The sequence below is a fragment of the Falco naumanni genome, chromosome 1 (assembly GCF_017639655.2).
Source record: "Falco naumanni isolate bFalNau1 chromosome 1, bFalNau1.pat, whole genome shotgun sequence".
Classification (NCBI taxonomy): Eukaryota; Metazoa; Chordata; class Aves; order Falconiformes; family Falconidae; genus Falco; species Falco naumanni.
Genome location: NC_054054.1, coordinates 107,994,194 through 108,021,047, shown reverse-complemented (window position 1 = coordinate 108,021,047; position 26,854 = coordinate 107,994,194). Strand labels below are relative to the sequence as shown.

The window sequence follows — 26,854 nt, the reverse complement described above, 5'->3', positions numbered from 1 at the left end:
TTAGTAACACCCAAAGATGTGACAGTTTGCATTTCCATATATTGTGACTTTGCTGGTGCTGCCCTGAAGAGTGTGGGCTCCAAGCAAATGCATATAGAATTTGTCCTTTAAACCCAGTCTTTGCACAGCATACAGTGATAAATGGCTGGAGTGGAATTCTCTCCAAGGCCAAAATACTGCCAGTGTGTGTGTTGTGTTCAGTGTGAGGACAGTAGAGCCGTCAGATCCAATATCTCACCCAAATTAGGTCAGCGGCACAGAGGGAAACTAGAAAGAGCTCTGAGGAAAATGCAGCTAGAGTGGCTACTGTGGACAGACCCACCACAAAATACATCTGTACTCTGAAGTGGTATGGGGCACCCTTATGCTGTGCATGATGGTATTGCTGAAGGGGAATATATTTTTTCAATGCATGGCAAGAGCACTTTGTAACTTAAACACAAAAAAGCATGTCCACATTCACATACAGCCATGCACATAGCAAACCCAAACATATTTGTTATAAAATCCTCCCCAAAACATCTAGAACCTCATATGTACATGCCAGTGCAGTAGGTCAGAGATCAGGTTCTTGGCTTTTATAAAGGTGAATAAGCAGAATGGAATGTTTTGAGCTCTTTCACAATTAACTATCAACCTGCTGTCTCACCAAGTCCTACTCTAGAACAGACAACCTCTTACAGGATGAGTCTGTCATCACCTCTAGAGCTAAGGGCTAGGGAGGGAGGATCTGTATGAAAACAAAGGGGCAAAAGGTCTCTTGAAGAAATAGAGAATGCAAGGCTGTGAGTGAATATCTCTGCCAGCATGAGATTACAAGTTGACTTTGTAAGTGTCTGTAGGCATTTAATTGTTTTTTGTTTGGACACGGTGTCAGCAGAACTTATCAATATTTACTTTTTCTAGTTGTTCCATTTTTTCCTCTTCTGTCTGTTTGTATTCTTCTTTGATAAATGCAATAAGCGTCTTCACAGTAGGTAGAGAAATGTCTTCACCAACAAATGTTTCCATGAGCTGTACAAACTGTGGCAGGTTGAGGCAGCTTTCATCAAAGGCACTCCTAGTATGAGAAGCCCAGCGGTTCTGAATCTCTGCCATGATGGGATGTAAGTCTGAAAGGCAGAAAGCACAGTGCGTCACAGGAAGCCAAAAACTACCCTAAAGCCAGCCACGTGGCAGGTATCAACACAGTCCTGAATTCTGCACTTCCTATCCAATGAAATTATGGCTGAATATGGACTGACTCCATGCTGACTAAAGGCCTTAATCTGTTTATACTTTTCTAATAGAATCTCTTCAGATTTATGCTCCAGTGTAGCATGGATGCTATCATACAACCAGGTCAAATCACTGAATCAGCTCACAGGTGAGCTGAAATTACTGTTACACAGCAAGTGGCCTTCTGAGACAAAGACTACATTGCTCTTATCGAAGTCAGCTTGGGGAGGTAGCGTTTGTATTCTTGCCAAAACGTTCAGCTCTCAGCAGTACTGGCACGTCTGCAGACACCACCAGCCACTATGTGCCCAAGTGAACACACAGCTTTATGACCAGCTACCTGGAAATCTAGTATTCTCACACTTCCAGTCCTCTGGAATTCTCTCTGCATAGCTGCTATAACTGCAACTTAGGTCACCAGTCAGAAGGTCACCTGATGAGAGATAAAATATATCTTGTAATCATGTAAGCTTTTAAAAAAGACACAAGATAGCTTTTCTAAAAGCTTTTATAAACATATATCCAAGCAATAGTTTCTGAAGCAGATGAAAAGAGCCATCACTTGGCCATGGCACTTCAAATTCCTGGCTAGCTTCAGCTGGAGAATCCTGTCTGTCTGAGCGTCCTGGACCTGCAATTTTAAAAAGAAATCTTCTGTAAATGAGAGCTTACTAGTCTAAGCACCCTGCTGATTAATATGTAAAATCTACCTCTGTGTCTCTGGAGTTATCCTTGTTATCAGTAGCTATTTATTTTTACTGTCTGGAAATACTGCTTCCTGCAATTCACCTGATGAATGTTCCATTTCTTAAGCATAGCTACAAACATCCATTTAGCAAGAGTAATAAGATAAATCTTTTCCAAGATCGGTTCAAAATTATATTCAGACTTCTTGCTTCCATTCACCTTTCTCTCAAAGAGTATCGTACCACCACACCATTGTTTCTGGGAGAACAGGGTGAGAATCTGCTCTGAGGAGTGAAGTAGTACATGCCCCAAACAATGCAGGATGCACACCCAGGGCCTGGCTGAATGACAGGTTAGTGCTGTGTACTGGGAGTTAACCACAGAAAGCTGTAGGTACCAGTGGGCTGTACCATCAGTTTTACAGCCCTTTATGTAATAAGTCTGTCACTAGACTGCTCTGAACCAGTTCTTACTGTGAGAAGAGTGTATTCACAGAGCACTAGAAAGGAAGAAGTTGGTCCTTCTGGTATGATTAAGCAAGTACCTCTTGCAAAGCACACAGTTGCCTGACCACAGCCTTCCTAGAACAAGGGCCTTTGTACACAATTAAAACGTATGATAGTCCTTTTGAATCACAGTAGGAGATTAAAATAAAAGGTTCCTGCTATTTGATCTCATACTGTGTCTCCCTATAGGCAATCACAGTCTAAAAATGATTAAAAGTAATTTTTAGATTTAACGTGCTCAGGCTCCTGTCTTATATACTAATATTACAGAGTGAAACAGAACATAAAAGTTTCTCCTTATTATAAAAATGCTGCTGCTTCAGAAAGTGCCTGCTTGAATTAAAGTGCCTGCTCAGTGCTTTGAATACAGATCACCAGCAAAGTGACTCACCTGCTGTCCTGTGAGAGGAGCACACTGAAAACTTGGCGGAAGACACCATGCTAAGAAGATATCAAAGCTTATGGTCTTGTGTATTCAGAAATCACTCACATGCTTTCAGTAATTTTGGAATGGATTAAAACCACACCTATAGTTAAACCAGTCCAAATTTATACATTGCAAAAGATTCAGGTCTGCCAGAATGAAGGGGAATGCTTTACCTTTGCCCTGGTCTGGCAGAAGGTCCTCATCCTGCAGTCTCGTCTCTGAGCTTGTCTGTTGGCCAAACTGGCTGCCACGCTGCCTAGAAAAACTCTCTTCTCCTGCAGGAGTTTCTTTTACAACCTCTGCAAGTGGAGCATCCTGTTTTGAATCAATGACATCCATGTCTGCCACAGCTCTGTCTGCTGAGGTCATGGATGTAGCTTCAGGTGTTGGTCCTGAAATTGTGTTGGTTGTTTCTGTAATCAGCTTGTCCTCCACCTGACTAACTTGCCCTTCTGAGCCAGGTTCTCTGTCCGAGATATGAGAATCTTCTTCCCTATTTGTTTCTGTATCAGGCTTTCTACCCAAGCTAAATTCCTCTTCTTCCACCTGTTTTTCAGATCCAGGTTCTCCATCTCTACTGAGACTGTACCCAGTAGAGGCTGATCCTGGCAAAGCTTCCTTCTGCCTGTCTGCACTTGCAGACTCAGTTTCCCTCTCAGGTTTGGTGTCTTCATGGAAACTGGATTTCTCACTATGTACGGTATCTCCATCCAAATCACTAGATTCAAAATCAGTACTTTTCACTGCTGACACAGCATCCTCACATTCCTTTCTCACTTCAGCATCACTTGATTCTGGTGCTTGGTTTTCTTCCTTAGAAATTCTTCCAGTCTCAGCTTCAGTCATGCCCATTTGTTCAAAAAGATCTTCTCTGCTACTAGTTCTTATTCTATTTGTGCCTTGTCTATTATCACCTACAGGTTCATATGCCAAAATCTCTCCCCCAGAAATTCCTGTTTGAGACAAGACTAACTTTACACTGAGTTCCTCACAAACTTCCGGGTCATCAAGGCCTCCCCATAAATCTGCAGGCTCAATCTCTTGCAGTTCAATTATTGGCCCTAAAATAGAAAAAATTGTCAATAAGTTGATAGTTTGCATGGGTTTTATGTTCTTTAGCATTGCATAAGAAAACTTAAAGAAAAAGAAAAAAGGTATTCCAAGCAAATACAGACTATCAGAAGGTGCCTTCTGCAAACACGCATCTCAGAAACACAAAACTTCAGAATAATGTCTTTGCCTGCAGAGAACTGCACTTGTTGTTGTGTATTACACCATATTTCTTTTGAAATAATTATTGGTTTCATAATTCTCCATACTAAGAAGGAAGGCTGTAATTTGTCTTGCATTTGATCTTAGCAATTAATTAATGTCCAATATAAAAAATTATTACTTTCATGTAGATAGTTCTCTGTGTTTTTTCTTTATCTTTCCATGTTCCTGGAGAAATTTTAGTGTAAACACAAAATTAACTTATAATGTTGCCCAGTAAGAAAGAACAATTGTTTCAGGAAAAGTAGTTTTTCTTTAATTCTACTTCCAAAAAGTACTTCACAATTTTGTAGGAAGGAAAAGTTTTGGATTCTGAAGTATTTCTAAACATTGCGTCACAGTTTGCAAAACATGTTTGCAAATGATGGCGTATAGGTCACATTAATCATTTGGGTTCTTTTTTAGGCTCTTTTCGCTTCTGGTAACACTTATAAGACATGTATTAACTATACAAGCTCATGTGGCTTTCTAATGTTTTAACCACAATCAAAACATCCCACATACTTACACTGTCTTGGGTTACAAAATCCCCTCCTAGCAATCACCGGGCTTCTGTCATAGAAGTCTGCCAGCAGGGCAAGTATTTTTTGTCTATCTAAGAGACCAACCTAGACAAGAAGATCATCATTATTGTTTTTTTCCTGTGGTTCTTGGGACTTAACATCAACATTTGCAGCACTACAAAGGCACCATTAGCTAAGAACTACCTGTGCCTGAAATTGAGCCATTACCAGAACATCAGTACAAATCTCAGAGAACTGAATTTATTTCATAAAGGCAAAAAAATATTATCTGGGCTTAGCTGGAACTCCCCATACGTATCACTTGGCAGGTACATTATGTATGTCGGATATTCTTGACAAATTGCAGTTAGGTGACTGTAGCCACTTCTGCCAAAGGAGTTCTTCATGTAAAGATCAAAGCTTCAACATTTCATACTTTCAGGACAAGTATTGATTGCCTGACACTACTGTGGAAGAATTTTCACATATTATGGGTGTGCTGTATTATGTTAGTGACTGCACACTGTAGTTTGGGTTTATGCCCCATCATTTCCTTTGAAGTGTTAGGTATTGGCAACTGCCTGGAAAATAATTAGTCCGAAAATCTGAGCTATTATGACAACCTCCCTAATTTCCTTTAAAAATTCGTAACACATTTGACCACAGAGGTGAGAGAGGTATCAGTAGTTCCAAAGCAGAAAAGCACACAGAGTTTATTAAGTCCTTGGTGCTCAGGGTGAGTGTATAAAGACAATAAAACCAGGAAAAGACAATTAAGTGGGTCATTTCCAATCAGGAAATTGTGAGTTTAAAAAGTAAAGCAAATCTAAACGATCACAAGTTTTCCATTTTATGACGAATTCCTGTTGTCATTATTTGTCCTGCCACTTTCATAATCTCCCTTCCATTAATGAAATATGGTAGTTAATCAGAGAACAGATTTACTTCAGTTCATTATTTGTAGCAAGTAGCTTTCCATCTGAACTACTGACTTCCTTTCCACATTTTGCTCTTAGATTAAAAACTGCAAAATGTAAAATTCACCAAGCTTTTAATTCCTTGTGAACTTCTCCTGCCCTTAGGCTGAAGAAATAAAGGAAGAAGTTTGCTGCTCTTTGCTGGAAATGAGCTCAAGATGACCATGTTGTTTATAATCTAAAACCATAATTAATGGCATCAATGTTTAGGAACAGAAGATTTGGAAGCAACAGAGATACATGCATCAAGAACTGGTGAAGGGCCTCCCAAGGAGGCTAATGCTGAAAACTAAGTGAATACATCACATTTTCTGTTACTGCAACACCTTTCCTCTACAGGGAATTGAAAGCTTTTTGCAAATTCTGAGGAAAGGATTAGAGAACTGAAATGTAAGTGGCTGTCCAGTCCAGTTTAGTGTTTCAGACTCTGGTAACTTAATTCCTGCTGGTAAAAAAAAATACTGGAAATTACAGTTGAATTTCAGCCACCTGTGAGGTTTGGAACACATGTCATCACATAATTCTGTTCCTAAACTTATATGATGTAGGCCCTGATTTCCGGTATCTTCATCTTCTTGACATTAATATACAAATATCTGGCACATTCCCATATAAACATTTCTTTATGTTGTTTGTTTTTCAGTTGAGTTATGTCAGAATGAGTGCTGCATCCATTTAGTAGATATACAGAGAACATGTTTTTGAAGATGTTACCAGATCACTATGGAGTGTTTGGATTCTCCATTCAGTGTTTCCATTACACACACTTAATTTTCCCTTTACATTTCCTCAGCTGTTACTTGTCACAGTCATCTGCTGGTTTCCTTTAAGTTGGTAGCACTAATCCAAAACTTTGTTTTATTAGAAAGGTAAATCAATGAATGAAGTATTATTTAAAAAATAATTAATTATTACTAAAAAAATAGAAATGCTAGTTTGGGATTCAGATACTTTTTTGTCATGTTAAAATAATATACTTGGAGGATTTAGATAATTTAGATTCTAGAAGAGTTTTTTTTTAATTTAGATTAAATTTTTTATTGCTATATATCATTAAAAATAGTAAATTCCTTTTCAGAAATTACTGAATATGAATTAGGGGGATATTTTCCACTTTGTTTTAACATTTGCAATTTATACAGATTTGCCATTCTCCCAGAGGTCCCTGTTATTCCAGGCCACTTTTCCTTACAACTTACTTACCTTGGGAGGAACACATCACAGTAAAGCTGTCTGTAGAAGAGAGGAGCATTACAACAGGGAAAACGTTTGCAAGGTCCTATCCCTAGCTGTGCTATCTACTAGGAAAGATCATGTATCTTTGTACCTCATGTGCGGCTGAGCAGGCTGCTGAAAGATTCCTGCCCATCAGCCCTTCAGTCTTGTTGGCAGGACAGGTACAGCACCCACTATAAATAACAGCAGACCATCTGTGTTTGTCCAACCACCCAAAACTTGTCTCCACTTTTAACGAGTGCCAGCTTTGGTGGCTAGAGATTTGAAACATGTTGACCTAATTTTCTTGTCACCTCGATATTGGCAGGTGATGATTCCCAGTTGTTTTCAGAAATATGCTGTGATCTGTGAGTAATTAATTCCTTTAGCAACACAGACTAAACCAGGCTTGCCATTTAATCAGTGATAGGTCAGTGTTTAACCGTTTGATTGTTTTTCTGGAAATGTGATGTGTGTGTATCTTGAACACCACAATGTGCTTGTTAGCCAGCAAGATGGGAAGAACAGACACTCAGAAAAGGCCATGAGAAAGCAGACTTGTTGCTGTACTGCGAGAAAGGTAATCAGAAGTGTCTCAAAAACTTCATTTGTTTGAAAACTAATCACTGACTGAATTCAGTTACATTTAAAGATCCCAGGCTTAAAATGTCCCTGAAAATTAATACGAATTCTGTTATAACGTATAAAAGAAACTGTACTTGATATACATGAGCACAGAGGGACAATAAGCTTAAAATTCACAGAGCTATTGCCTTTTTGGGCATTAGAGTAATGATTGTGTTCTGGTCTCGTCTTGAAAAGTTTCTGCTTCACTGTATAGTCCAGACTGTTCTTGCTGAGCTGCCATCCTTCTGGATGCATGCATTTGAAATCATAATAATGATCATGTGGGTACCTTCTAATTTGACTGTAATTTAAAACACTGCTTTCTCAGCTCCTTGGCCCTAATTGCAACTCACTGAGGCAGCCAGCCTCACTCACCATGCAGACTGGAATAACTGCCTGCTACCAAACAAATGTAAATTAGGAACTGAAACAACTGCTTTGCTGTGCTTTGCAGAATGAGTACTGCAGGTAATGGATCACATTCAGGTGGTAGAAGTCCTTGTGTTAGTTTGCATCTTTTATCTTCCCCGTGGGTACAGAACGGCAGGACTTATTAGAGCGATACAAAAGAAACCAGGTCAGGTTTAAAAGAACTGCATGGTCCACTCTACAGTTTAGTGAGCTCAATTTGCAGAGCAAGGAGGCTAGAAACAGCAACCATGTTTGTGCTCTGATCATATTTTTCTGGGCAGCGATGGAGCCTGTACTGATAGTTGCTCACTCGTGTTATGTTGTGCTAGCATTTTTGGCTCTTTGCCTCTGAGATGCCACTGGGAATAGTAGCATGGTGATGGTGATTACTGCCACAGAAATAATAGGAAGAAAGTCACATCAAAACATGAAAGGGAAAGAAGGGATCCTTTCAAAATGTGTGGCAAAGATAGCAGTTGGCTTTATATATTATTCTACCCAGGAGGATCCATCATAGCTCTTCTTGACAGAGAACAGGAAAATGAAATGTCTTCTAGCTAAGAACTAGACACATTTCTTTCCTCACCCCTGAAACAGCAGCGTGCCTGCTATTCTCTAAAACAGACCATGGGTGTTGAAACGTGCTCTGTAATTCCATTCTCTTAGAGGTAATGACATTATTAGCATGACATTGTGGAGCAATGGGTTCATTCTGGGAAGGCAGGCTGTAAACATCACTAGAGGAGTGCTGGATGGAATATGTAATTTAAATAGGGGAGAAAACTGTAAGATTATGGCAACCATTTGCTGTGTAGTAGCCAGCAACTGACTAACTGAGCCTACTGAAAACAAATACCATACTTTTTGAATTAAAGCCCAGTTTTTTAGCAATAGCTTATGCCACTGATTCTTCAGCTCATACTATTTTCTAGTTTACTAATAAGTCTGGCTTTTTTTTTTGCTTTTTTAAATGGGGATTCAGGTGTATTCAGAGGTTGATAGATAGAGTTTAGAGCTGCTGAAAACCAAATTATAGCTTTTGAGTTCCATTTCCAGATCTGTAACTGACTGTATTTTAATTTCCTGTCCATAAACTGTGGTTGAAGTTCACAGTACTTTTCTCAGGGAGGTTGTAAAGATAGATTATTTTGCATTTTGAATTTTAACTATGAGATTTATTGATATAAGCCCTAAAGAGGTATAAATTAATGCAATATATGTTACTATTGTAGCAACGTGCACATTTGTTAAGGTCAATCTATACCAGATTGTCTTTGCTGAAATATGGCTGAATAGACAAATTAGTGCCCAAACATTCTGTGCTGTGGGAACAGGTAATGACCAGAAGTAGTAAAGACTGTGGTTAATTTCTTCTCCAGGATCATCAAACTTCAGCTCCAAGTCATCAGCTTAGGTCATTTGGTTTCTAATTAGCCATCAGCTTATAGGCTATTGGCTATTTCTGTGTCTAAGAACTATGAATTTGAAGACAATGCAGCAGCTATTGTCCTCTGAAATAACACTGAGTAAGCACAAAGAGTATCTAGAGTCATGAAGACTAAACAGAAAGTGATGCCCCAGAGAAATACCAATCTGGAAGCATCACCATATTGAAATTGAGAGCTGCTTTGCCTACCTTTCCATAATCACAATCTAGGAAGAGATCAGCAAACATTTGCCTCCACATATCATGTCTTATTGCTCCTTGGAAGTCATCAGCACACTGGCAGAGATGCTTCAGGATTTCTTGGAACAAGTCATTTGAAAAATGTTCAGTGTAGGAATGGACATACTATGGAGAGAAAGCAGCAGTGTAAATGGTTAGTTTTCTTCAAGTATTTTCACTTTTATTTGAACTCCTAAAAATCTACTGCATGCAATGAAATATATAGGACTTTGTAGTTTGATCTGCTAACATAATGCAGACTTGGTGCACGGATGCTACATTGCCTAGTTTGTTCTTTCTTTCAGAAGCAGCAACATTCTCCAAACAAGCCTGGGACACTGCTGAACTAGGCACTGCACAAATGCATCTCGACCAGTTCCTCTCCTGGCCTCAAAGTCACTTATGCTCGGTGGTTTAGAGATGCTGTACCAGAATCCCTCCTAAGAAATGTAATTTCTTAAGCTAGGTTATCTCAGGGAGGATGTAAGTTCTCCATGGTTTTCTGTAGCAATTAATTCTGTAGCAAAAAAAGTCAAGTATTCTTGACTTTACTCCCAAGGAGGTATTTTGAGCCATTAGTTCTTGTAGAACTGACAGTCACTCAACTCTTTCATGCCACAAAATGACCATTGCCCACAATTTTAGTGTTTAGAGAACCAGTTTGGATATAATAAAAAAAGGAAAGAACCTTTTGAAAATGAGCCTGCTGTCACCTAAGTCCTCTGAACTGGGAATACTACTGACTTGAAATTTATTTTAAGTTCTAGCCTTAGAGACACTTTAACACTTTGGATTTATAGCCATGTGGTTTTTATGAGCAAAAGCAATATGGTTCTAAAAATGTGGTGTGCATGACATAAATAATAATGGCCATCAGAACAAACCACAATCCCAAAGCCTGTGCTGAATTATTATAGCAGGTTTCTGGAGCCAGCCACAGTAACAGGGAGCCTATACAGTTAAAAGGAGGGATTTCCAAAACACTGAATGTTTCCCATTATCCCATTTGTAGAGTATGGTTACCTGACAGAAGTGCTAGAATATCTTGGACTTGTTGAAATGCCGCACAGGCATGAACAAACTGAAATATTAATGCATGTTATTATTATTCATGTCTCTGTTGCATAATTTCCAAATATATGGGACAAGTGGAGAAGAGAGGAAGAGCAGAAAAGCAGCACCCAATGGCCTGAGGGGTGGCTGGTGGCAAAGAACTCCTAACGCAATGTGTGGTTTTTCTGCATTTCAGCATAAAAAGAGAGCACGTAGGTGGATTGGAGAGAAGGTGGCAGATCTGGGGCTACGTGTATCTACTAGCTTTTCAGAGCTATTACAACCTGGAGCCCTGTGACAGATGAACCTTAACAATGACAGCAGTTGGGAGGGGGCAGGTTGAACAAGCAGCTTGTTATTTTGAGTGTCATCTTGATGACGCACCCAAAGGCTTGTGTATTAATACTGCTGTCTAACAGCTTCACAGAACATTTTTTAGAAGCGTATGTTCAGCTGTGTGGGCAGGAGAAACGATCGTAGTCTTAGCTTTTCTTAGCTGATGTGTGTAAAGCACTCTACTGTGTGAAGTACTGTACACATAAGAAGCATACATTTATTTATTATTAACCAAGAGATTTTGACACCCATCAGAAGAAAGCTGGCACACCTCCTTCTTGCTATCCAGTGTGAGACCTCACTGTAGTTTGTGAACACACTACCATCAATAACAATGGATCTTTGCTTTTTGTTTCTACTGGTCTCAACAAAAATGTAGTAAGCAGAAAAAACATGTAATCATGAAAAATAATCTCACCTTTAAAGCCTGATTCTGACCCTGCAAAGGTAATGTATTTCTCTTGGTGTCAATAGCTTTGTGTCAGACTGCTGGGGGCTCTGCATGTTAAGAGTACAAAGCCTGTGAAATAATTTATTAAGGACTGGTGTCTGGGATTTAAATGCTTTTAATATAAAAGACCCCACGAGCTTGTCACGAAGGATGCAAAAATACAACAGCCACTGTTTTGCATGTCCAAAAAAAAACCCTCAAACCCCAACAACAACGTGTGAGGTCTCTCTACTGAGTTTCTAACAGCCTTTAAGTAACCCAAAGCTGCACTGAATTCAGGGAAGGGGAGGGAAAGCACCATTTAATTTTAAGGTCCATTAAAAATCAATGCTTTCCACATGTGAAAGGGCCTAGACCAGTGTGGAGAAAGATCATCTCTCTTTCTGGTTTTGGTGGATGATGCAAACTGATGAACAAAGGTAAATTGTAGCTGAGGATTAGCAGCAGCCCTGTCCTGAGAGCAAGGCCTGTGATTATGGAGCAGTTCCCAAGGGAAATGATGAAAGCCTCATCATTTGATTCAGTTAAAACCCAACTGGAAAAAGCATCAGAGAATATATTCTAAGAACAACATTGTACTGGTTGGTAAATCAGAGAGCTTGACAGTCCATGTCTTTTGCACTTCTCATCTCTGTTGTCATCTCTTTAACTGAGTTAAAATAAAGAGTATACAAAATATATTTTGAAACATTTTTCTAATGCTAATGGAGCATGAATTCATTCAGTGCTTGTACATATACCATAGGGGTTATGGATTGATGCTTCATTTCAGTGACAAAGGCAATTCTCTGGGCTCCCATTAGCCACAATAGTTTTCTTAATTAAATGCAGTTATTCTGAGGTTAAATTTAAAAATACCTCATTTCATGCTTAAGAAAGCCTTCAACAAGTTATCATAAAAATGCATTTCTGTGCAAAATGCCAAACATGTGAGTCTCTTGAGAGTGAAGAAGGCACAAAAATCACACATGGTTTCTTGAAATTAGTCTCTGCACAGCTGCTTTATACTCTGTTTTTAATTATTGTAACAGTACCCACCAGCACTGCTGCAGTTGAGGGTCTGGCATTATTTCTATTCTAAACACCCCTTTACACAGGTTTAACTACCCAGCCATAAAATTTAGCTCCGTCATAGGTAGAAATGGCTGGCAAAGTCTTGGCCTGCAAAGTTTTTCAGTAAATATAGTTTGAACCAATTTGGATGTTTTCAAATTGATGAAGAGTAGAATAATGGGGTGAAACTTCCAAGTACATTGATTGATGTTGGTGAGTTAAAACACACTTCTGATGTTTCTCAATGACAGCTTTTGATTTTAAAACTGCCTATTTTTCAGCCTGGTTATGCTTCAAGCAGATTTATGACACTTGTTGCAGTTTGGTTATGGTTCAGGCCAGCAATAGTTCGGGGCAAAAATGGTAGAGCTTCTCATCCCAGTTCATCACTTGTTGGGCTTTCCTATAGTTAATAGAACCTAATCAGAAGTAACAGTACTTTGGGGACATCACTTATTACCTCAAGCTACTGGTTATGTTGCAACACCAAATCTCCCTTGAGCAGTAAAGGCAAAAACTAAATTCACAACTGATTCAGGGCTTTGGCATTGTAGAAAGGGACCAAGAGAGATGTCCTAAAACCCACTGCTTCAAAAGTAACTTCTCAGAGCAGCACAGGCTACAGTTCTAAATAAAGCAAAATACTTGTCTCTTGGTGGCCAGAATGGAAACGTTGTGACAGCAGAGGATGGATAGAGAGATGGAACATGAAATGTCCTGATACAGTTAGCTGGGATGCTGGAAAAGTGAAGCCCTTCACTTACTCAGCTGTCCCCAGGGAAATGTTACTACTTCATGATAAACATCATATTCTGAATCAGATGCTCTTAATGCATTTCTCACCTCTGTGAATTCATCTATGTTTACTTTTTTTTCCAATGTGTCTAAGATTTCCAGCCTCCTGTTATAGATTGCTATTAAAAAATGAAGGGATATAGGTTTAGAAAGCAGTTGTGGTTTCGCATATTGTACACATTTTGTTGCACACTCACGTTACATTCACTTTCTTCTCATGTTGCATTACATTTATTTGAGGTTATCCTACACAGTAGCTGAAGCGTCTGACCATATAGAGGCTACTTAAATCTGATTCTTACATATTTCTCCTGCTGAGAATCTGCACTTACTTATTCAGAACTGTATGGTCATTTATTCTTGACATAGGTTGGTGGCAAACTGCAATGATTTTAACACTACTTATAACTAACTAGGTGAGGGAATAAATGTTTTTTGATTTAACGGACAGATAAAACTGCCTTTAAATTCTGTGAACATGGATCTTGGTTTGCAATACTGGAATCCGCAAATCATAGTAATTTTCCCAAGAAGCTCTGTGGGAATATTTTTACTGATGATGATATTCAAAACTATCTTCTGGGCTGCTGTAATGGAACTGAGAAGATATGTCAAATGTCTACATAGATTTCTGAATGAGCACAGACATGCTATTTCTGTTGGGATTATTTTTCTGTTCTTTCTTCTACAATATATCAGGAGTAATGAGAAAATTCACCACAGAATGCATTTATCACTTGTTGGTTAAGACATTCCTAAACTGTATATTATCTTTATTAATCTATAAAACAAATTTGATGTTCCGCTAATGTATATTGGATGCTATTAAATTAAATAAAGAAATGGAGCCACACTATTAGTGAAATATGACATAAAGCACCTCCAGCATCTGGAGAGCAAGCATCTGGACAGAAACTTCCTTCTCAGTCTCCCGTCTTAGTATCTGTTCACACATGAGAACCACCACAGGAGCACAAGGGCTGTGTTTGGCAGTCCCCCAACGTACTGCCAATATAGGATGATTACTCAGAGGAACAATTCTGTAATACAGAAAGGGCTGAGCAAGGGCAAGCTCTAGACAGAGGTGACTCCAGCAGCAAGCAGAAATGCACTCTGGAGTTCCCTGCTTATCATTCCATCTTCCAGCAAGGGTAGATTTGTTATTATTGATGATCATTACAGGCTCTCAATGTAAAGGGATGGCAGCAGGCTGTATGGTGCCATTTCAATGTTACTGGCTCTATCCAATTATCATTATTTGGGGAGGTCAAGTGTAAGCTATATAAAGTGGACAGGAATTATGGAAATCTTTCTGTGGCAAGCACCCTAGTACAGAGGCCCTTGTGCTGTGTGTCACTAGTATGCCTGGGACTGGTGAAGGGAATGGCTAAACAAGATGGGCTATTTAACAGAGCATTAGGCAAGCTTCAGCATTTCCCCTGAAACCATAAAAGACAACAACACTCAGAATTTAACTTTGTTGATCCTACCTTTCCTCCATACCTCCCAGTATGCCAAGCTCTGTGTGGGATTTCCAAGAACTCCCATGAGACAAACACTGTCTGATAGGGCAGGTGAAGGAGGAGGTTGTTACAGTGATTCTTAAAATAGGGATAAGCACATGGTAATATCTGGCTAATGAAGGATGTAAGTGGAAAAGGCCTGCCTCTGATCTTTCTATCTCTCTGAAAGATTTTTTAAACTTCTTTCTATGCTTTTCAAGTTCATATTAATGAACTACGTGGTAGTTCAGCCTCTTCCCAATCTGCCTGAAGATTTGTGGCTCATCCCTTAGCTGGTGTAATTACCCTTAGATATTCTTTTTCTATTATCAAATCTGTCTGCTGTTTGCTCACAGTTTGCATCAGAATTTAGGTCACAGAAATAAAATGAAAGGAGGCACGTTGAAAACTTACCTTTTCTCTCATCTGTGGGAGCAGAAGCAATGACATCCAGAAAAGACCTCAGGGCACTCTGAACCTACAAATCAAGGTAATAGTCAAAGGCCTGCTTCACGCAGACAACAGTAGGCAATTACTAAAATAAATCATACGGAATAATCAGTTGTATGGGCCAGCCATGCTTCCTACCACACATAGGTGGCCTTGTTAAATGTTGACCTTGTATACATTGTGCTGTGTGTAACCACAGGACAATTCTCTAGGGGAGTTGTGTGACTTGTAAGAAAGATGTTTGTACCAAAAGATATATTAAAATTGCTGCAAATCTCATCATTTATGAGCTGCAGTATCATTTCATATGAGTCACAGGGGTAGAAAGACGATTTAATGGAGACCACAGGAGAGCAAGAGTGGCTGCCCTGGACCTTTTTAAGGGGATTCTGTGGGATAACCAGCTGCAGAGAAGGATATCTAGCGATGAGGTATATGCATGCACAACCTCAGGAGTGTTTGAGTACCTTACGGGGCATTTAGCTTCCCAGGACCTCTGTGGGAAGTCCATTGCAATCCTTCCATGTGCTTGTGGGGAATTAGGGCTTGGTGACAAGTGGTAGGCAATGACCTGCACCCTGACCCTAAGGGATGTCAGAGCCACCACCAATCCTTGTGCTCCATGCTGCCACCCCAGACTACATGGCACAATCACAATCTTCCTTTTCCTCCTGTCTGTAACAATCATAGCAGTGTGTTAACAAGGATCTTTCCTAGTTACCAGTGCAGCCGGTATTCTGCCATTGACATCCACTGTCCACTGTTTGAACTGATTTGCCAGTGCCTCCTTTCTCATCTCTTTCACCTGAGACTTCATATTGTCCACCTGCTCCCTGTTGTGACGTTTGCTCTTTGCCTCAGCCTTCATCCTGGCCAGCCTATATGACATAGGAATATGGTTTAGAAAGACAGCAGCATAAACATATTTAAGATAGATTAAGCCTAGCCTGAAGAACAAAAGGGAAGTAAGTAACTTCTTGCTGAAATTCCTGTTCTTCTAGTACAAGCAGATTTTTTTCCAAAGAAACACTTGGTGTTTGAGGCACAGAATTACTAGTGTGACTATTGGACTAGATGTTAATAATATGTGTCTTCAGAGGGCAGCTCCAAGGAGATGAGAGTATTGATATTCTGACATGTACCATCTCCTGAAATCTAGTGTAACTATGAATCTGAAGAAATAACCTCTGGGTATGGATATGTGCATGTGGAGAGAGCCTCAATAGAGTATATGGTAGACATTTAATGGAAAATCATCTGAACAGCTCTCCCAGTTTGTGTAGTTCAATAGCGATGAAATTTACCTTCACACTTATAATGGCATTAATCACTTATTGCATAGATATCCTTCAACTTCCTTTCAATGTTAGCAAGAAGAGAGATGACTAATTTTGCTACACTTGATTTACCAACAAAATTGCATCAGTATGCATTTGTCTCAAAGCCTAAGTACCGTTTCACATAAGCACTTCACTGGCAAAGAACAACGTTCAACAGAATTTCTTAAGCAGTCTCACACAATAAAGTCCTTACTGCCTTAGGACAGGGATAATACACCAATCTCCCCATCATTTTGAACACATCAAGTTTGCAAGCTTGGACTAAAAGTACCTCCCTTTCTTCTTCTTTTTCCTTTGCTTCTTTAAGCACTCAGCTATATTTTTCCCAATCTTCCATTTCACACAACAGAAGAACTGAATAAAATTGATCCCATAGAACTCATCTGCTTTGGTTTTGACTTTGTTCATTTATGAAATGGAAAAAAAGCCTTAGGAAGGTCAAAATACTTAAAGTCAAAGGATTGGTTCATATGGGGAGAACAGTTCCTCCTTACTGAGGCTGCTGGAATCTCTGCACTGAGACAGCTGCCCTGCTCACCTTGGTGGCTCTCACACCCTGCATAGCTACTCAGAGCAAGGGGGATTTCTCCTCTTTTGTACCTGAGAACACACTAGTTCAGAAACTATATTTTAACTGCTCCCTTCTTCCCTCTGTGTTTCACACATTGTGAAGATGGCCTGATCCTGTCCCTGCTCTCTTCTTGCTATGGGGTCATCCTAGAAATTATAAAACAATGTATTTTCTTTAATTAATAGAAAGGCCTGTTTAACATGTTACAGCAATACACTTTGATCACAATTCTATCACTAGGTACTTGTTCTTCAGAGCTACTTATCAAAGAGGTTTCTTAATGAATAAATGGGTTTCTTAATCAGTCATGGGCATTCACAAGTGCCTGCTGAGCAGTTTGGTCTCTGGCACTTTGATAGCAGGGGAAGGGAAAAACAATTTCCTATCTTTTGACTCCTTCACAGGTACAGAAAAGAGGAGGTATGTAGCAGGTACCAAGCTAAAGGCACTAACAGATTTTCCTCCAGTGTATGCTAGACAGAAAGAGAAAACCAGGCAATTTCTAGATGCAGCTTCTCCTCAGGAGCGGTCTGCAAACTGAAAGCAGAGCTAAGGCCACGCTAGGAGCTGCCAAAGTGCTCTGGTGATTAATTTGGGCAGTGCTCAGCACAAGTTACATTCCATGCTGCCTGCACTGCGCTGCAGTTTTGCATTTATTCCTAGGGTCCTAGAACACCAAGCAACTGCATCCTCTGCCTGGGGGACAAAATGTTTCCCCTCTAGACAGTAACAGCAAAACAGGCTGTGACAGTGCTGGGCACCCATTTCAAAGTGAGCTCATTTCAGTATTAGACATTTCCAGAAAAGATGAGATGGCAGTGAGGGTGACTTCTCCCTGCAGAATGAAACATGTTTCTTCAGGAAGACAGCCGCCTAACACCCACACAAGGATGGGTGACTCAGACTGAAGAACTACCATCCCTGGACAAATAAAGTCTCTTTCAGGTAGCAGTCCATTTGGATAAGGAATTTCTCCCATCTGTTCTCCTGCATGTGTTGATTCCCAGTCAGGTGGCAATTAAGGAGAGACTGGAGGATGCCTGAGAGAGCTCGCTGAAGACTGGTAAGCTTTAGATGGGAACCCGTGTGAAATCCTGCGTTTCCTGAAGATAATGTCAAGGGTCTCGGGAGTTTCACTGGGGCCAGAATTGCGTTCCCCATCTCTCTGTCCTTATATAAGAGACTTTAAGTACAGACCGGCCTTTCTCTTGTAACATTTTTTTCCTGTTTAGAAAGCCAGCGGCTCGCATTACAAGTCTCTGTGCTGCACGGTGTTGGTAAAATCCTCTGTGCAGCATGCTGTGGTTTAAGAATCTGATGCAAATCCCACAATACAGCCATCACAAATATGTAAATCCTGAGCTGCTGTGAATGCAAATCCCATGATACTACCACCAGCAGATATGCAAAACCTGCTACAGCTATGGCTATATAAACCCCCGCGGCGGTGCTGTCTACGGATTTATTTATTTCTACAAGTCTTGATAGTCACTTCCTTTGCATCAGCTCTGATAGCTACAAATTGAGAACCTGTCTCCAAATGTAAACATGGACTTCACAGCCAAGGCCAAGATAACACGTCACTGGTAGCCAACACTTTGCATTCTACAGGAAAATCTGACCTCTCCAGACGTAAGCTCTGATTCACAAGGAAAGTTAAGAGTATTTTAGCTGAAAAAAACCCACCTTAAACCAAAACCAAACAATCAAAACACCCAAATCCCCAGGAAATTTTATGTATTTAAATTGAATTTATTTTGCAAAAGAAAAATGAGATATGGTTCTGAACTTCCTGCATCCAGCTGTCCCTCTGTGAAGCAGATACACATGGTGCGACAGTCCCCAAAACAAAGGTGTGGCAAGGCTGACATCCTAAACATCCCCTCAGAACAGTCTGTGCTTGCTTGAAAGCTCATTGAAAAAGAAGTTTTCCTAGTTCATTTGTTTCAGTGGACTGGCATTTAAAAAATAAAACTGAAAATCTTTTACCAGCTCTAGTTGTCTGCTTATGAAGAAAAACCAAAAAAGCTGAGCCCTTACACACGGACCACAGGTCAGTTATAATTATTTTTATCTGTGGGGAAAAAGAAGGTAAGGGAATGTATGAAATTCGCTTATACACTGCTTTAGTTGTATTCACACAAGGCACATTCTTATAAACTAACAGAATGTGGACTAGAAATGTAGAGAGACAGAAGCTCAGAACAGTAGAGAGAGATTTAACATACTCTTTTATTCATTATAATACTGGGAACGTCAATTATCTTCATTTAGAGTTTATGCATAAGACATGTCAACATTTTACTTCCCTAATTCCTGACACCGAAACCCTGAAACCAATATTCAAGCTGTATATACTATTTATGCAAATAGAAGAGACAGCCATTGAAATAAAAGCCATTATTCTACAAACACACAGAATAAAGTGATCTAGTAGCGAATGAGTTATTTTTACATTATTCACAATCACCTCTGCGTAATCTATAAACACAAATGTTCACCTCTCTATTTTTTTGAATAGAGCGATGAAAATGAAAGCATTATTGTTCATCTAATGCACTCACGTTCTAACCTTAGCATATTGTAAGATATCATGGAATCCTCTTCCAATATTCATTAAATATCGGAAAAGCAAGCAGCCTAGAATACACTCCAGAAATAACAATGTAATAAAATACAGGACAGTTCCTACTTTAAAGGAAAAAAAGAATCTGAAAGGAAAGCCTAAGTAAAAATCTCAGGAGAGAGTTTCTACAGTGTGCCAGGACAATATTGTTGTTGGTTTCGTCAAGAGTAATCAGCCTGAAGGAGGAAAAAAAGGTTATCTTTTTATTATGTTTGGAAGAATATAGAAGAAATTTTGATACTAATACCTGTCCTAAAGAACTGCTGTCACTAACCTAGACCAGCTTGAAAGCAGTTCCACATATGTAATTAAGATAGAGTCTAAACAGGAGTTATATACTTGCAAAGGACAGAATATTGCCTTAAACAGGAATAACCAGTGTTTCATTTGTGTGACATGTTCTGTCATTTGTCCTGCTTCTCAAGTTTTTATAAGAAACAACAACCATCTCACCCTGTACTCGACAGGTTCATTGTGTTTGACTTTACCAGCCAGGCTGCAGTCACATCATTCCTTTTGTAAAACAGACACCAAGACACCAGCTCTGGTCTTGTGACCAGACACATTCAACTCTCTTACCTCTCTGATGTTGTACCTGGCATCTTAGTTTTTAGTTCCTCTGTCAGCATCTTCATTCCTCTCAGGTATGGGCCTGGTTTTCTGGAAATACTATACTGAGGGTTGTGTCTCATCAGATATTCTCCAAGGAAATTAATGGGGTTAAATTTGGTTGGTTCTTTGTCTGGTGAAAGCACATTCCTTCTTTCCACTTCCATTAACAGTTTTTCCATTCCTGGAATTAATGTAGGTAGGAGTTTGTCGAGCAAATAGATGCGAGTATCTAGTGACTCTTTCACTTCACTGAACCACTCTTTGAACAGCCAGTCACAGGGTTCTCTCCTCTTTATCTTTTCCTCTCTTGCCTTTTGTGCACGAATCATCTTCACCTTTTTCTCCTGCAGACTCAGACACCTCTGCTGTACCTTCTCATAAAAACACTCTTTCCACAGAGCATAATTGCTAAGACATGGCAGCTCATCATTTCCCTGATTTCTCTTCATTTCTGTGGCAGTCATATCCTTACCTCTGAGTCTGGGATGTTTTAGACCTGCAGTTTGGGCTGTTGCTTCTGGCTGAGCAGCCATACTTCAATCACTGTGACACAGAACAAAAGCATCATGTTATATTACACCAGTTCCTAGCTGATGACACAGGAAGAAAGTCTATTGTTAGGGATTAAGTAATATACTTTTAATCCTTTTTTATTTTGTTACCGCTGCTTCATACTCTTAAATAAACACAGCCCCTTTACTTCAAAGGTCAGTAAATGATTTATTAAGATTAATTATGTATCACAACAGCCCTTGGAGACAGAGCAACTAAGTGTGTTCCTTTCTTACGGGAGAAGAAACTGAGACACAGAAGAGAAGTGATTAATTCCAGATCATTTCAGACTCAGAAACAAAGCAGTGAACAGTGCTCGGAAGTCTTGTCCCCCAGTTCTAACCAGTGGATTTCTCTTACCCTTAGTATCATTATTTCCATTTAGGTCCCATTCCATGCCTCCAGGAAATCCAGTGGATATGAGACAAAGGAAGCAAGTAATGGAAATACCAGTTGCCTAGGAGCAAGATTTCTCTACATGCTGCCTTCTGCTTTATCTTTTCTGTAGCTGTGAAAAACAATGAGGAAGCTTGTCCCATAGACTCCTTAATTTCAACTTTGGCAACTATTTTTTCCTCTGGATATTTTGTTAAGGTAACAAGACAGGGCTGTATGGGTCAGCAGAGCTCCTACAGAAAGGGAAACTATATTGTGAACTCTGTAATTAAGCTGTTCACAAGCACTTAATCTTGTAGATTATTTTGTAAAAGGCAGACCTACAGAGAGTTGCCTTTACAATTTCCCAAACTCCACTGTTTTCTTCTCAAAATGTTCACTCTGTGAAATATCAGGAAGAAACTGAGTTGTTCACAAGGCACAGTTTGAAAACTATTGCTGTATGTGTCCACACACAAGTTGGCATCTGTAATGGGACTTACACATACCGAATGCAGCAGAATGTTGCTTAACTACTTTATTCAAAGCATGAAAAATCACCAGCATGTTGCAAAAAACCAGCTCAATGTTAAACAACAGCAAAGACAGGGGGATACTAATAGAGAGAGCCTAGCACCTTTCCAAATCAAAGATGAAACTCCACTCTGAACTTGCTGCCACACTATCCTTTTCAAGCTCTTCTTTAAAAGTGCTTTTCGCTAAGGCCTTTCAGTATCCATAGCAATACTGTTGCTTTTGATATGTTTTGCTCTTCATGTTTAAGCATTTGTAGCTATTCTGAAGAGAGTTCAGCATTCCAGGAAATACATAAACGTGATCCACAGCTCTCCTGGCACACAAATGTAATTACTAGTATGTTGACCTTCTGGTTCATAACCATTGTTTGAGCCCAAAAACTGTTTGGATAGGTAGGATGCTTCACAGCACTAAATTTCTATGTCTGTTTTCTTGATGGGCTTGTTGGCATCTTGTGGTAATTTGTTTTCAAAGATGATTACCTGCTGGGGAGTGAGATGGATTTATGGATCAAGCTGCCTGCCTGATTCACAAGAAGGGTTTTAAGGTAGTAGCTGGTTTTGCCACCGAAGGACATAAGCTGTAAAGGAGTCCAGATTTATAATGGTAGAAAGGGAAACCTGTCAACCCTGTCAAATTGTTCCTTGCTTAGGTGAGCTTCTTTCAATAAGCTGTAAAACCAGACTCCTTCTGATTCCAAGCAGGGTGTTAACCAAATGTTCTGGTCACATTCCAAATCAGCTGGTTTTGTTGTGCCAAAATAAACTGTTCTTGCAGTTTCAAATACTTATGTTATTTTTTAACATCCTTTACGAAACCGCTCTGCAGTTTCTGTGCAATGTTAAAGTCACAACTGCACTCTTTTTTATGAGGTAGCTGATAATGAATGATGACGAATGTATTTTCTACACTGCTCTCAACCGTTTGTTAGGATGATTTTGAGGATTAGTAAATGTTTACAAAGTATCTCTATGTCTCTGAAAAAACAAAAAACAACCAAGCGTGACCCTTCAATTTTGATTCCATGGCATTTGCCTAACTTTAAGAATAGAAGGAGAGTGTAAAGAACTATGCCCACTAACTGTGCCCACTGCTTTAATGCAGGTCCAATAAAGAAGAGGGTATGGAAGAACATACAAACAGCACATAACTTATACAAAGGAGTGCTAGAATCAAGCCTGGAAACTTGGACTTTGTTGAGGATTACAGGGATACACCTCCAGTTTGTATAAGACATCATGGGCTCATAAACTTCAGTGCTGATTTACATTAGTTGAGAATTTGGCCCATAATATATAAAGCTCTCATGACCTGCATTCCCAAGCACAGGCTTGATTGTCCAAATGAAAGCAAGCATGGTGCACAGAGAGAAGCTTTAGAAACACCCAGGAAATTTGAAATGTGATATAAAGTTTCCTGTAAGCCTTTGTTCAAGCTGAAGTCAAGGTAAGCTTTTCATTATTTAGTAGGATGCCACTTTCCTGGCTCCTTCTCTGTGAGAGAAATATTCTTGCTGGAATCCCTGCAGGTACAAAAAGATTACCTCTCCATTTTCTGTCAAAACCCAAATCTGCTCATAAATAAGATTTTTATAGTTTCATTGTTATCCTGTTAGGGAATTTTGATGGGTGGGATAGGGCCAGGAAAGACTGAAGTTTGTCTAGGTAAATATTTTGGAGATGTTTGAGTTACAAAAGTATTTTCAAAACCAGAGTCCATCTCTTTGGTGCTCTATTGCTCAGAAATAGTTTTGCCTTCCCCTAATGTGCTTCATAAAGCATATTTATCTCGCCAATCACAAACAGCCCAATACCCTTTTCATACATGGTCTCCTTGTCAACACAATTAAAATTTAAAAAGACTTTATCTTTTGCTTTCTGAAGCTTTGAAGAATTGTTTTTCTTACCTTTGGAGCAGGTATCAAAATAGATCTTACTCTTCCTGCTTTCAAAGTGGCTTTGCAAATGAACAGGAATTTAATATGCCCATCTGTTCTCAACCATTAAAAATCTAAAGTGAATTAGGTATTTCTCAGACCTGCTGTGGAGTCAGGCTGTGAGTTTTACTCCTCTTGTGTGTTTGCAGTTGCTAAGCAATAATCCCAAAGGTTGCTATGTCTCTTCCAAGACTCAGAATTGCTGTAGGTTGTCTTTTGGCTTTGGCAGCCCAACAGACTCTTCTGTACTGAACTTAGATCATTGCATCACAGGACTGAAAATAAAATAAAACAAAAAAGACTAGGAATAGCAACAGGCAACGTTAAGGGCACAAACGGAGAGAGAAGCCACAGGTGCCCAGTGACAGGAGGTTTAGCTTCAGATTGAAGGTTCACGATGTCCAGAACTGTCACAAGTCCGTTACAAGCTGAACTGAGGACTGTATTAACCAGATGTGAGAATCTGAGAGAGAAAAAGAAATTAATTACAAAATCAATTTAAACATTTTCAGGCTCTCTTTCTTGTAAAGAACGGTGTCACTTTGAAGTAGCCTTGCAGGAAAGGCACATACAGCACTAATAAGTGGGCAGTTTATAGTGCCATTTTGTTAGACTGAATCTAAAGGAATTTATTGAATCACTGTTAATAATTTATCCTATATTCTTGAAGAATAATATACAACACAGGAAAATGAGAAGGGAAAAGAAGAAAACATCTAAGACAGCCATTCTGCACCCATTTACATTAATGTAAATCAAGTGCCTGTTCAGTGACTTCCTCAGTGTTACACAGGACTTCCAAGTGAGAAATTTATGGCAATTTATGCCAGAAAACAAACTTTACCTAATGCTATTTCTTTCTGTGTATTTTGCACTGGAAAAGGCACGATTGTTGGATTGTCTACCTGCAGGAAAACTGAACTGTGGCTTTATCTACAGTACTGGTCATTGGAACAGCTGCACAGCACCCTACCCTCTAGCAAAGTATTAGTCTCCACTTTATGGGATGGTTGAGCTTGTTACAAAACTTGAAATAAAGGAGGTATAATACAAATAACAGAATTTTCCAAAAATCTGATACAGTTACTGTCACATATGTTCTTTAGTTTAGTGACTCTGGAGTTTCAATGGCAGACTCAAAAATTCTATTCTTTGTCATCTTCATCAAGCCACTTGTTATTTATTACAGCACTCACAACACCGAGGTAAATAAGAATTTGTAAAACTGTGGAACTGGAAATAGCTCTAAATGACACGCACCCAGAGTCCCAACATAAGACCAGTACAATATTTGTGCTGCCCTTAAAGAAAAGGTTTAATTTTGTTCTTAAGACCTGCCATAGAAGTTCAAAGTGTGCATGCTGCATACAGGTTTTTTACAAGGAGGAAATTTGCTCAGAAATTACAATAACAATTGTGCTTTAATGGACAGCCAAAACCCTCAATTTTTATTTTATTTTTATACTGTCTTTTCTGGAAAGTAGGATGCTATAGAAATTCCTGGTGTACCTGGCAAGATTTATTTTCCTCTATGTATTCCTGTACATATTTCAGAGAAAACTGTACGATTGTAACTTCTATAGGTACCTTTGGCCATCTGTGCTAACTGTCTCTCTGAAAAAATGTTACTTCTGGACATCTCAAATACCACTGGAATGTCAAGCTTACCAGTGTAGTAATATGCTGTAGACACTACAATACTGATGATTTTAGAGTGCAGTATTTGCTTGCAGAGAGGAAACATAGCACCAAAAAACCCACAAAACACATATAAGTGAACTTTTCTGTGAAAAATACACTGTAATAAATTATCATTTCTTTGCTATTTATTTGAAAAAACCCCCATGTATCAGAAGGAGATATGCTCATTAGAGTGTATTTCCAAGATCTGTTGAGGTATGGCATCAATTATGTCAATAAAATGAAGCAGAAAATTAGTGCACAGGAATGATTTAAAAAGAAGCTTTCAACTGGATTGTGCACTTTTTTCCTCAAAGCAGTTTGCACATGATTAACTCCCGTTATCTCTATTCCCAGGTGGGCTTGATTTTTCCCCTTTGCAAATCAGTATTCTGTTGCCATTACGATTAGCTCACAAAACCTCTTTCTTTTTTTAGTATGAAATATAAATTAAAAAAATACTTTCCCTTTTCTTAAAGTGTTTTCTTAATCCCAAAACAAGACCATACAAATAGAACTTGGAAGGAAGGACCAAAATGGCTCTATTTTTATTTTTCTGGAAGTGGAATCCCGTGGGTTAAGCAAACCTTTAATCGCACCCTATTTAACTTGGCTGTTATCCCTTAATGTTTTTGCTAAGCAAAGTGTATCCTTTTATTATGCCATCAAATACTTGCACTGTTGACAAAATAATGGGCTGAATATGTCATCACAGATGTTTTGCTGGAATTGCCTCTTCTATCTTTTTTCTGTGTAAGATACATTTTGGGAGCACTCTGTTGCCTTTTGCAGCTGATGCCAAGATTATGCAAAGCCCTGACATGTAGTAATAATAAGTTGTGTTAGCCAGGGAAATGTTTGCAGTGGATTCAAGAAAATAGTCAATTTTGGAAATGTGTACCAAACCAGCTCATGTATAGCTTCACATCCCTTAAATGATATATTGGGCTAAAGCTGCAGGTGCTGACCACAGTCCTTTCAGCACAGGGAAGAATAAGGCCACAGGCTTCCAGCCTCTTTTTTGTACCAGCTATGATGCTGTGACCACAGGCTGCCCTCTAATAGATCTTTTCAATCAGAATACATCTGCCTTATAGCTTCCTCCACCACAGTTAAATTCTGCTGCTAAAAAACATTGCACATGCAAATTACACCTTTCTAATGGCTTGGAGAACCATTGTAATCTATGACTATTGTACTTAATAACTGATATGTTGGACCTTTAGCTAACTGTAGATAGCAACTCCATTATTTACATGCGGTAAATGGATGTTTGATGTTCAAAAACTTGGAAGAGCTACAGGATATATGAAAAATACACAAAAGTCTATTTTGGAAACTGGCTTAAATAAACGTTTCTTGACAGTAATCCCTGCACGACTGTTGCTCAAAATCCAGAACGACACAGCAGTCCAGGTGAGGGAACTGCTAGAATACTCTGAGAACACTCTGGGAACTTGTAGTCTTCCACCTATC

General features: G+C 39.2%; 1 protein-coding gene across 1 annotated transcript in view; it reads right to left on the bottom strand.

Annotated features, from left to right (window-relative positions):
- The window catches only part of EFCAB5 (EF-hand calcium binding domain 5), a 36,342-nt gene extending 12,186 nt beyond the window's left edge, over positions 1–24,156 (bottom strand). The window contains exons 1-9 of the mRNA XM_040616868.1: positions 23,800–24,156; positions 20,266–20,841; positions 15,871–16,027; positions 15,114–15,177; positions 13,246–13,316; positions 9,480–9,635; positions 4,619–4,718; positions 3,012–3,899; positions 898–1,112 (exon numbers count right to left, since the gene is read on the bottom strand). Of these exons, the coding sequence (XP_040472802.1) occupies positions 898–1,112; positions 3,012–3,899; positions 4,619–4,718; positions 9,480–9,635; positions 13,246–13,316; positions 15,114–15,177; positions 15,871–16,027; positions 20,266–20,831 (2,217 nt within the window). The 5' untranslated portion in view covers positions 20,832–20,841; positions 23,800–24,156. The remainder of the gene's footprint in view (positions 1–897; positions 1,113–3,011; positions 3,900–4,618; positions 4,719–9,479; positions 9,636–13,245; positions 13,317–15,113; positions 15,178–15,870; positions 16,028–20,265; positions 20,842–23,799) is intronic.
- Between the last annotated feature and the right edge of the window lie 2,698 nt (positions 24,157–26,854).